General features: G+C 42.9%; 1 protein-coding gene across 3 annotated transcripts in view; it reads right to left on the bottom strand.

The window, feature by feature from the left end:
* The window catches only part of IQCK (IQ motif containing K), a 142,389-nt gene that overhangs the window by 31,752 nt on the left and 98,624 nt on the right, over nucleotides 1-12,013 (bottom strand). For all 3 annotated transcript variants that reach the window (XM_057748090.1, XM_057748089.1, XM_057748092.1), the window contains one exon: nucleotides 11,508-11,619. In XM_057748090.1, the coding sequence (XP_057604073.1) occupies nucleotides 11,508-11,619 (112 nt within the window). The remainder of the gene's footprint in view (nucleotides 1-11,507; nucleotides 11,620-12,013) is intronic.

The raw sequence follows: 12,013 nt of genomic DNA, 5'->3' as shown, positions 1-12,013 counted from the left end.
AAATGAAAATGACACCTTAGATTTCCAGATGGTATATTTCTTCTTAAAGAGCCATGGTAATATCAAAGCAGTGACGTCATTTAGAATTATTCCTGAGGCATAATCATTCTCATTTTACAAGTAGGGAGAATGAAGCAAAGATTACATCACCCATCAAAAGTTCCAAAGTGACTTGGTGGCATTAAGTATAAATTGGAGTGATGTTTTTGTATGACAGCATGGCGATCACTTTCTAAACTTAATATATTTATATTAAGTTGACCCAGCAAGTCCATTTGTAGAAATTTATCCTATAGAAATACTTTTATAAGTAAGCAAGAATATAGCTACAAAATGTCTGTGGACACATTGTTCATAATACAAGCCAAATATCCATTCACTGGGATTTGTTTTTAAAAAGTATGGTACAGATCTATCATTTTTATGGAATCGCAGAGACAGATCTCTGTATCTTTGGCATGAAGAGATGCCAATGATACACTGTCAAGTGAAGAAAAAAGCAAATTACAGTATACTATATATAATGTGGTTCATGTTTATAAATATATGTGTTTGTGTATACACTTATATACTAATAGGCAGATGAAGAAATGCTATGAGCTGACATACTCAACCATGGTTGTCTCTGGAAAATGTCACTGAAAATTTGCCCTTTTTTGTTACATGATAGATTGTGTTTGTTAGCCACAAAGGGTCACACCTAATGCCAGAACCCACCTCCTGAGCCACAGGCTAGAGTGTTCTCTGCACCTGGGTGCCCTCTTTTGTGGCCAAGCCCTTCACCTCCCCTCATCTGTAAATGGGCAGGGAGTGTGGAAGGAAGGAGAGAAAAACATCCTCATCCTTATCCACTCTCCCCTGGCTTTCTGCTCTAAAGCAAATGTCACCCAGAAACATGGTTATAGATCCTGCAGCCTTTGGACTGGGAATTCAGCCTCCCCTACCCTCAAACCTACCCTATTCCAGCGGCCTGTGGTCATTTCAGCTAGTGGGCAGGGTGGGAGGCACAGCCAGATGCTGCCCACTGTCCAACCTGTGGGTCCTGGTACCCTGCTGGGAAGCTTTGCGGGGGGCCAACAAACCCTGTTGAATACACAGCTTAAGGTAAGTGGACACCATGGCAGGAGATGCCCAGAGGTTCCCTGGCACCAGGCAGATCTGGGTTCAAACCCCTGGTCCCTGGCCTTCCTGGCTGTGTGACTTGTGTGGGTCATGTAACCTCCCATCCTCAGTTTCCTCATCTGCACAATGGAGACAATACCCTCTCTCTGGGAGAGCAGGTATGAGGGGTACACAGAAATACAGGTGCTCAGTACAGGGCCTCGCACGCAGTGCACACTTGCTGACTCACAGCTGCTCCTGAGCTCTGACAGCCTTCTCTGCTCTAAGAACTAAGCTCCAGGGGCTTCCTAAGGTCACAAGCAGGTGGTGTGGCCAAGATAAGGTGCTTATATCTTAAGAATCTCCTTAAAACCCAATCCTAATAGTTAAGATTTGTCATTACAATCTAAATTTAAAATACTAGATTTAAAATCAAGGAAAGAAATTTCTCTGGTGTCTACCCCACCCCCACCCCAGGCTTTTAGCTTTTCCCTCCAGAAGCAAATGCGCTTCTAAGAAACTCATTATATTTAGGGAAAGGATGATGTTCACTACCTTATAGTGTCTTCTTTATGAGAGAAAAATCAGCTCCAGGAGTGAGTGATTCCAAGAAAGTTTTGAAATTTGAGGACAATAAACAAGGTAATGATCCTATTTCCTTCATTGCTATGGCTTCTAGGAAGCTCAGAACCTCATTTCTATTTATTGTGGGAACATTTTTGAGGTCACTATTCACATTGCATAATGTCTCAGGAAGGGCCCAGTGTTTCCTGAACCACTGGCTTGTCTCTTTTCTTATGGGCTCTGTGAGTTATGTAACAGGCCTTATTTCCCTCTTGGTCCCTAAGAGATCTCTAGCAAGTACAGGCCCTGGAGGAAGTATTTTGCTTACTTCATTTAATGGCTTTATTTTTTCTCTACTCCATTTTTCCTTAATCCAATTACCACATTTATCTAAAAATGTTATATTATATGTGTTTCTGTAAGTGACTACGAATCACTCTTGGACCGAGGTAGGGAGCAAACAGGTGAGCAAACAAAAGTCAACAATCTGTTTCCTTTGTCAGGTCAGCCTTCCTCACCCCTTTCTTTAAAAGTCAAGAAGTGATAAAGTCATTCAAAGAGTATTTACACAAATGTACAGAATACATACATGTATATGAAAATTGTAGTCTGATGTATATATATGTATATGTACGTATATGTATGAGTATATATATGTAATTGCATGCAGTATCTATAATAAATATAATCTGACGTTCTGGGAACAGTTTCTATGGTTTCTCTCTCCTTACTCATACTAAATTTCCAAATAAAATATGAGTATTCAGTTACAAAGCACATTTGAAAACAATTACCAATTATATGAAGCTAAAATATGCTATTAATCAAGAAGGGATTTTTGACAACATCTCAAAAATGATTTTGGCATCTTCTTTTGCATTATATTGGCTGTAATTCTTGTCACACATTTCAAAAATAATTCCTGTAACTGTCCCGATGGATACAGACTTGAGGATAACTTCACACTGTTTCTGTCCTATAGGAAAATCCTGGGCAGGATGGCCTCTGACTCAGTGTAACACGAGACAGGCTATAAATGACCATGGTTCTACCCCGACAGCTGCCACTCCTCTCCCTCAGACCTCCTGTCTGCACCAAGCTTGCTTCAAGGAATGAACTTGGCAAAATGCATTCATACTATAAATACCAGAGCACAATATGGATAAAATGGTATCCATTTAAAAAATATTTGTTTGCTGGATTTGTACATAGATGAGTTTGTAGTTTTCTTACATGCAGGTGAAAACCTGTTTTTATTTGCAATCACTCCACTTTTTTTCTTTACTGCAAATCTAAAGGAGAACTACATGTGTTTAACATTCACTTTCAAATTGTTTCATCAGTGACTTCCCTGGTGGTCCAGTGGTTAAGAATCTGTCTTCCAGTGCAGGGGATGTGGGTTCGATCCCTGATTGGGGAACTAAGATCCCACATGCCAGCCTGTGTGTTCTACAGCCACAAGGAAAGATCCTACATGCCAAGAAAGATCCTATGTGCCGCAACTAAGACCTGATGCAGTCAAATAAATACATTTTTTTAATTGCTTCATCAGAGCTCTCTGGGGTCTAATTACAATGTCACCTTGGCTCAGGGTGGGGAGGCAGAATTGATTTTTGAAACCTCCACACTACCCAGATTCATAAGGTTTAAAACAGGAAGTAACTCTGTGCACGAACTTAACAAAATGATTCAACTAGGTGACACCTGAAGGGAACAAAAAGTTCTGCTTCATTTGATGGGCAGCAGGTTGTACCCTGCTCCTGGCAATTCAGCCCCTGCCTGAGGGCTTCAGCCAATGCAAACACAAACAGCAAGAAACCATAGGTCATGTTCACGAGGATTCCTGAGAGGTTTGGGTCTGAGTGTCTTGTTTCTCTGCACCTCTCCTCCGGGATGTGTCAGAACACGGGACAGAGAAAGGGTGAGCCTGAGCCCCAGCCCTAGGCCCTCCTTGGCTGTGTGACCTTGGCAAGCCCTCGACCTTCCTGGGCCTCAACTTATTCATCTATAAAATGAAACCCCCAGAGCTCCATCCATCAAGTATGTACAGACCACCTGCCCTGTGCCAGGCTCTGTGCTAGGTGTGGGGAGAGCTTATGAATAAGACACACAGTCTCCACATGGAACCCCGTGGAATTTGAGTCTAGTGGAGGAAATCAATACAAAATTGCTTGAAGCACAGAGATATTTTAATAATGACAATAACCAACATGTATGGGAACTATGTGCCAGGCCTTATTCCAAAGATCATCTCTTGCAATCCTTTAACAACTGTGTGAGACAGGACTCTTAGTCCCATCTTGCACATGGGAATACTGAGGCTTAATGAAGTTAACTAGATCACTAGAAGGATTCCAAGGGCAGGTCTGGCCAACTCCAAAACCCAGTCCTTTACCGACTGTGCTGTATTGACTTCCTTCCAAACTGACCACAGATCTGGGGACAGTGTTTAGAACTGGCTTTGTTTCTGAGGGCCATTTTACAGTCTCATCGTAAGTGGGAAATTTACCGCTGATTTCACCTTGGGGCATTTACTGAAAACCTCATCTTGTTTGGAAAGCACCACTCTTTCTGGCACCCTCGGAAGGTGGAAAGGTGGCAAGGGACGTGGGCAGCAGGTGGCCACGATGGGACCACTTTCACTCTGCCCTCCACTGCTGGCTACATTACCGAGTCAAATCCAGCCTGTGCTCCCTGCTGTGTAGATAGCAAGCCAAGCCAATGAGCGAACCAATGGCGAAGCAACTCAAAAAATAAGTAACAACAGAAATAAATAGGCATGCTGAGGCACTTGTCCTGACCTTTAAACTGATTACAGCCCTGACTGTTTCTCAATTTTAAGTGAAATGAACCAGCAGTTGTACACGCACAAGCCTGCCAAACAGTTACAGCTCAAGCTGCTTCTTAACAAGGGATGCTAAGACCGCCAATTTGATGAGCCCCTGCTCTGCACTAGGCTCTGTCTGTATGTGGACCCATACGAGCCTCAGAACTCCGTTCATTCATTCATTCCCTTACTTATTCATTCAACCAAAATTTATTTGGTCCTCACTTCGCGCCAGGCACTGTACTGGGATGAGGGCTTCGTCCTCATGGAGCTTACACTTAGTGAGCAAGGCATATAACTGCCAAGTAAGTAAATAACGGAGGTCCGATCATGCATCAGCAGGACACTCTGGCCTAGAGGACTCAACATCTTAAAGAGGACACAAACCACTGGGGATCTAGCACCTCCTGGGGTCTCAGCTCTGGCTGACCATTAGAACTGGGGAAACAACAGTAACACGGCTGCCCAGGGCCCATCCCCACCAAGATGGAATTTCTGGAGATGAGGCACTGATATTTTTTTTTTAACTTTTTTATTTTTAACAATAAACTGCATATATTTAGAGTGTACAATTTGGTATCCCAGTCTCCCAATTCGTTCCCCTCCCAACCCTCCCCGCTTTCCCCACTTGGTGTCCATATGTTTGTTCTCTACATCTGTGTCTCTATTTCTGCCTTGCAAACCGGTGGATTTGTACCATTGTTCTATAGTCCACATATATGTGTTAATATACGATATTTGTTTTTCTCTTTCTGACTCACTTCACTCTGTATGACAGTCTCTAGGTCCATCCATGTCTCTACAAATGTCCCAGTTTCATTGCTTTTTACAGCTGAGTAATATTCCATTGTATGTATGTACCACATCTTCTTTATCCATTCATCTGTTGATGGACATTTAGGTTGCTTCCATGTCCTGTCTATTGTAAATAGTGCTGCAATGAACATTGGAGTGCATGTGTCTTTCTGAATTATGGTGTTCTCTGGGTATATGCCCAGTAGTGGGATTGCTGGATCATATGGTAGTTCTATTTTTAGTTTTGCAAGGAACCTCCATACTGTTTTCCACAGTGGCTGTATGAATTTACATTCCCACCAGCAATGCAAGAGCGTTCCTTTTTCTCCACACCCTCTCCAGCATTTACTGTTTGTAGATTTTCTGATGATGCCCATTCTAACCGATGTGAGGTTAGAAACCTCATTGTCGTTTTGATTTGCATTTCTCTAATAATGAGTGATGTTGAGCAACTTTTCATGTGCCTTTTGGCCATCCCTATGTCTTCTTTGGAGAAATGCCTATTTAGGTCTTCTGCCCATTTTTTGATTGGGTTGTTTATTTTTTTGATATTGAGCTGGATGAACTGCTTATATATTTTGGAGATTAATCTTCTGTCTGTTGATTCATTTGCAAATATTTTTTCCCATTCTGAGGGTTGTCTTTTCGTCTTGCTTATAGTTTCCTTTGCTGTGCAGAAGCTTTGAAGTTTCATTAGGTCCCACTTATTTATTTTTGTTTTTATTTCCATTATTCTAGGGGGTGGATCAAAAAAGATCTCGCTGTTATTTACATCAAAGAGTGTTCTTCCTCTGTTTTCCTCTAGGAGTTTTATAGTGCCTGGCCTTACATTTAGGTCTTTAATCCATTTTGAGTTTATTTTTGTGTATGGTGTTAGGAAGTGTTCTAATTTCATTCTTTTACATGTAGCTGTCCAGTTTTCCCAGCACCACTTATTGAAGAGGCTGCCTTTTCTCCATTGTATATCCTTGCCTCCTTTGTCATAGATGAGTTGACTGTAGTTTATCTCTGGGCTTTCTATCCCGTTCCATTGATCTATATTTCTGTTTTTGTGCCAGTACCATACTGTCTTGATCACTGTAGCCTTGTAGTATAGCCTGAAGTCAGGAAGCATAATTCCACCAACTCTGTCTTTCCTTCTCAAGATTGCTTTGGCTATTCGGGGTCTTTTGCATTTCCATACAAATCGTAAAATTTCTTGTTCTAGTTCTGTGAAAGATGCCATTGGTAATTTGATCGGGACTGCACTGAATCTGTAAATTGCTTTGGGTAGTATAGTCATTTTCACAATGTTGATTCTTCCAATCCAAGAACATGGTATGTCCCTCCATCTGTTTGTGTCTTCTTTGATTTCTTTCATGAGTGTCTTATAGTTTTCTGAGTACAGGTCTTTTACCTCCTTGGTTAGGTTTATTCCTAGGTATTTTATTCTTTTTGTTGCAATGGTGAATGGGATTGTTTCCTTAATTTCTCTTTCTGATCTCTCATTGTTGGCGAGGCACTGGTATTTTTTTAACTTATAATTTTGAAATTACAGAAAAGTTGCAATCATCATCTAAAGAACTCTCAGATTCACCATTGTTTATACTGGATCATTTTCTCTCTGTGTGTATACATATGCATGCCAGTGTGTTACAAATTTTTTTCTGAATCATTGGAGATTAAGCTGCATATCATATTTCTTGATCCCAAAAACCTTCAGTATGCATCTTAAGAATGAGGTTTCTGGACTTCCCTGGTGGCGCAGTGGTTAAGAATTGCCTGCCAATGCAGGGGACACAGGTTCGAGCCCTGGTCCAGTAAGATCCCACATGCCACGGAGCAGCTAACCCCATGCTCCACAACTACTGAGCCTGTGCTCTTGAGCCCATGAGCCACAACTGCTGAGCCTGCGTGCCACAACTACTGAAGCCCACGTGCCTAGAGCCCATGCTCCACAACAAGAGAAGCCACCACAATGAGAAGCCCGCACACAACAATGAAGAATAGCCCCCGCTCACTACAACTAGAGAAAGCCCACACACAGAAATGAAGACCCAACACAGCCAAATAAATAAATAAATACATAAATTTATTAAAAAAAAAAAAGAACGAGAAGGTTTCTTATAGAGCCCAAGAACATTGATCAAAATCAGGAGACTTAGTAGTGCTACGTACTACTATCTAATACAAAGCCCACACTCAAAGTTGCTAATTGTCTCAGTAATGTCTTTTATAGAATTTCCCCCATCCAAGATCCAATCTAAGGTCACACACAGCATTCAGCTGTCACATCTCATTGGTCTCCTTTAATCTTTGTCTTTCTTGACAGCGGCATTTCTGGAAAGCTCAAGCAGTTATTTTGGAGTGTGTCCTCAATCTGGGTTGATCTGATGTTTCCTCATGATTACATCCAAGTTATGCACTTTTTACAGGAGTTGCGCATAAGCGTGTGTGATGTGTGTGTCTTCCTCAGGACCTCATACCAGAAGCCATGTGATGTCAGTTTGTCCCATTATTGGTAACAGTAATCTTCAACGCTTGGTTAAGGTAGGTCTGCCAGGTTTCTCTAATGCAACGTTATTGTTTTCCGCTTCGTGTTAGTGACTATTTTGTGAAGAGGTGTTTTGAGACTATGAATATCATATTCCTCATCAAACTTTCACTCAGTGGTTTAACATCTATTGATGCTTCTTGCCTGAGCCAATTAACTTACTAATATGATTACAAAATGGTGATTTTAAATGTCATTATACCTTTTAAATGTATTAGTTAGCCGTCTAATGTGGGAGAAAAGCTTCCTCTTCTCCCACATTTATTTGTTTGTTTATTTTGTATCCATATGGACATTTGGATTTTTATTGTAGTCAATGAGTTCGTTACTGTCACTGTTAATATTGACCCTTAAATTTCGGTGTTGATTTTGATGCTTAAATTGTGCCAGATTTGCCCATGAGACTCCCTTCAAGCTGGAGCCTGTGTTCTTTCCCACACTCCCATTGTTTTCTTCAGCCTTCTTCATTTTCTGGCAAAAGATGTTCTAGGTTCATCTTCTACTTTCCTTGCCCTATCCCTGGAATCAACCATTTCTCAAAAAAATCACCTAATTCTATTTGGAATGAGGGGTACTTAGAAACCAAGATCTGGGCACTAGGAATGCTCATTGCTTCCAGGGTTTTCAGCCAATAGCATTAGTATTTTCAGAAAGCTCCCAAGGTGATTCAAATATGCAGCCAATATTGAGAATATTGTTTATAAAGAAGGGTCCAACCATCACCTAAGCTGATGACCAAGGGGAGGAAAGGGGGAGAAATTGTAGGCACCGTGGAGCAGTGAACAACGCCATATGTTTCAAACACATCAGCAGCCGTGACATAGATTTACTGTGCCATGTCCAGTACTGACAAAGTAAAAAACCCAGTAGACTAGAATACCAAAGGGCATTACACATAATAAGGTAATTTTTTCATAAAACTTTTGTTTTAGCTATGTATATATGAAACCATCTGTATATTCATATGTACTAGATTGTGACATAAAACTATTTCTTACGGGTTCACAGTCTAAAAAGATTGAAAATTGCTGGCCTAAAGGAGAGTACTGTGCTTTCCTCTCTTAGACAAGCGTGGGTGCTTCCCCCACCCAAGTCCTGAGGCAAGGAGGGAAGAGCCAAGAGAACAACACAAAAAGATTGGGGGAATTTCTCTCTCTCTCTCTCTCCCCCTTTTTCTTGGCTGAGTTGGGTCTTCGTTGCTGGGCGTGGGTTTTCTCTAGTTGCAGCGAGCAGGGGCTACTCTTCGATGCAGTGCGCAGGCTTCTCACTGCGGTGGTTTCTCTTGTTGTGGAGCATGGGCTCTAGGAGCGTGGGCTTCAGTAGTTGTGGCACATAGGCTCAGTTATTGTAGCTCTCGGGCTCTAGAGCTCAGGCTCAGTAGTTGTGGCGCACAGGTTTAGTTGTTCCTCGGCATGTGGGATCTTCCTGGACCAGGGCTCGAACCCGTGTCCCCTGTATTGGCAGGCAGATTCTTAACCACTGCACCACCAGAGAAGTCTGGGCATTTCACTATGTGGTTGGTCATCTCCTTTAAGAGTAGATTTACATACACTTCACTCTACTGTGCCAGTTAGAGCAGATTCAGGGTGAACTGGGGAGACATGCTGGGGTGGGGAAAGGGGGGCAGGGGAAAAGTCTGCACGTCCACCACTGGTTTCCTCTGCATCAAGTGGACACGGGGAGGTAATCTGAACTATCTTCCCATCGCCCCACCCGAGAGGGCTGGCCTCGGGGTGAGGAGACCCCAGGAGCAGAAGGCTGGGAGTGAACTGGCAGAGGTGGGGTATGGGTGGTGGTGGAAGAGGGAGAGTCAGCGCCAGATCCTCACAGGGGGCTCTGCCACATGCTGTCTCCCCCGAGGAAGAGCTCGTAGGAAACGCAGGAGTCAGAGAGCCAGCACGGGGGTGCCAGCCCACAGGACACGGTGGCCACGCAGTCTCGGCCACAGGAGCAGCAACCAAGAGAGGATCACAACGCGAAGTGCAGAGAAGAGGCCCCTTGGCTGTCCCTCCCCACACTCACACCCCCTGAAGGAGCCAAGCGCTTAGAAGAGGAAAGGGTAGAGGTGTGAGACATCAGACAGTTCTTTCCCCCAGTCCCAACCCCACTGAGGCAGAGCAGAGGCAGGTGAGTAAGCATTAAATTGGATCTGAGATTGAGATTTTTAAGTAGACTGGAGTTTATGAAATCAGAACATACTTAAAAGACATGAAATCCAACCAACATGCCATGAAGGAACTGGAAAGAGAGATTCGAGAGAACAGGGTTGAAGACAGTTTCTGGGCAAAAAAGACAACTTTTGTTTAGATTCCACTGTGTTGAGGTTGCTCAGTACTGTTCCTGGTCCCCTTAGGCAGGGCCACTGGGGAAGGCCCCTCCGAGGGTAACGCCCACCGGCCTGCAGGGTGAGAAGGAGGGGCTGCACAGGAGCGGGGAAGGATGATGTGGCAGGAAAGGGAAAGAAAGTGCAGAGTCCCAGAGGTAAGGAAGGCGTTGGCATGTGGCAGAACAAGAAAGGCTGGAGGCTGGAGGGGCTGCAGCCTAGTGAAAGGGGACGGGGACGGATGGGGAGGTCAGAGCATGGATGGTGAGAGTACGATGGCCTGTAGCCTGCCGAGGTAGGTATCATCATTTTTTTCCATTGGTTTTCATAATTGTAAAGTACTGTGCTTATTTAAAAGATTCCAAAACTGCAAGATTCCCCCTAGTCCTAGTTCCTAAAGGTAACTACCATTAATGTTTTCTTTCAGGCTGTTTAGACATCTGTTTCCATGTATATATTTTTAATATGGATGAAAATTTATGGTTCTGCAATTTTTTCCCACTTGATAATACATCATGAATCTCATTCCTTGTTGTTGGTGAAATCAGTGATGCTAAATCCATCCCACGCAGCCATTAAATATCATGATGCCACTCTCTAGTGCTGACCAGAATGACGTTCTGAGCATGCTCAGTGACAGGGTAGATGATGTAACAGGAGGTACAGATGCACATGTAACAGAATGTAAAAACCCATTTTTAACAACATATGAATATATATTTATTTGCATCTTTTTGTACTGAAAAAGTATAGCAGGATGTGCACAAAAATTTTAATAGTGGTGAGATTTCTGATTTTTTTCCCCCTTTTTGGCTAATGTTTTTCTAATTTTCCTACCACAAATATGTAGTAACAAAGTTTAAAAATAAAAAAAGAAGGGAAGCAAATAGGACAAAATGGTGACACTTGCACATGACAGGGGACGGGTGCTTGTTCTGTTATTCTTAGTACTTCAATGTGTGTATGTGTTTAATTTCTCAGAAAAGGGGAGGGGACGGCATAAAACACCACTTGAGTTCAGACACACAATCAACAGCTTAGAAGAGTAACTACCCATCACATTGATAGGCACTGTGTTTCCAAAACGATGGGTTATTCTTGCTGTCTTGTAGCTAAGAAAAGAGACCTGCAGACACGGGATGACACTGAACGTGTCCCTGAGCGAGGGGAATGGCCGTGTCAATTATATTGCATCAGCTGTCATTCCAGAGCTGAATCTTAACATGCCAACACCTCCCCTACCCCAGTGGAGTTCCGTGCAGACATAAGGACTTTATAAAACCTCAGAGGGCTTCTTTCTTGAGCCTGGGGTAAGACTCAGGCTTTTTCTGAATAAACCAAGGACTGTGAATCAAACAACTGACCTTTTTGTTCTTGTTTGGCCCAGAAAATTTGAACTCGCTGGCGAATGTGCTTGTCCTCACGCAGTTTCTTCTGCCACTGACGCAATTCTTGAATCTCAGGATCACAGCGAACCTGGAAAATTCCCGCAAAGCTTTAGTTCCCTTTCTACTTACTTCTACACATTAGCCTGTTAACCCTGCAAGGAAAATCCTTTACAAGCCACCTGGATGTACTTTTGATTCTAAATGAATCATTGTTCTAAACAAATTATACTCCTAAAGCTTATGTAATATTTGAGAGTAAATGAGGTTGGGTGAAGGTTTGCTATACTAATGGTAGGCCGAGAACATTCTAGATCTGTGCTCTTCAGTAGAAATATGAGGGGGCTTCCCTGGTGGCGCAGTGGTTAAGAATCCGCCTGCCAATGCAGGGGACATGGGTTTGATCCCTGGTCCGGGAAGATCCCAAATGCCAAGAGCAACTAAGCCTGTGCTACGCAACTACTGAGCCTGCGCTCCAGAGCCCT

This window comes from Hippopotamus amphibius, chromosome 9, assembly GCF_030028045.1.
Source record: "Hippopotamus amphibius kiboko isolate mHipAmp2 chromosome 9, mHipAmp2.hap2, whole genome shotgun sequence".
NCBI classification, from domain to species: domain Eukaryota; kingdom Metazoa; phylum Chordata; class Mammalia; order Artiodactyla; family Hippopotamidae; genus Hippopotamus; species Hippopotamus amphibius.
Note: the sequence above shows the minus strand (reverse complement) of the source record. Positions and strands in the feature narration are given on the sequence as shown.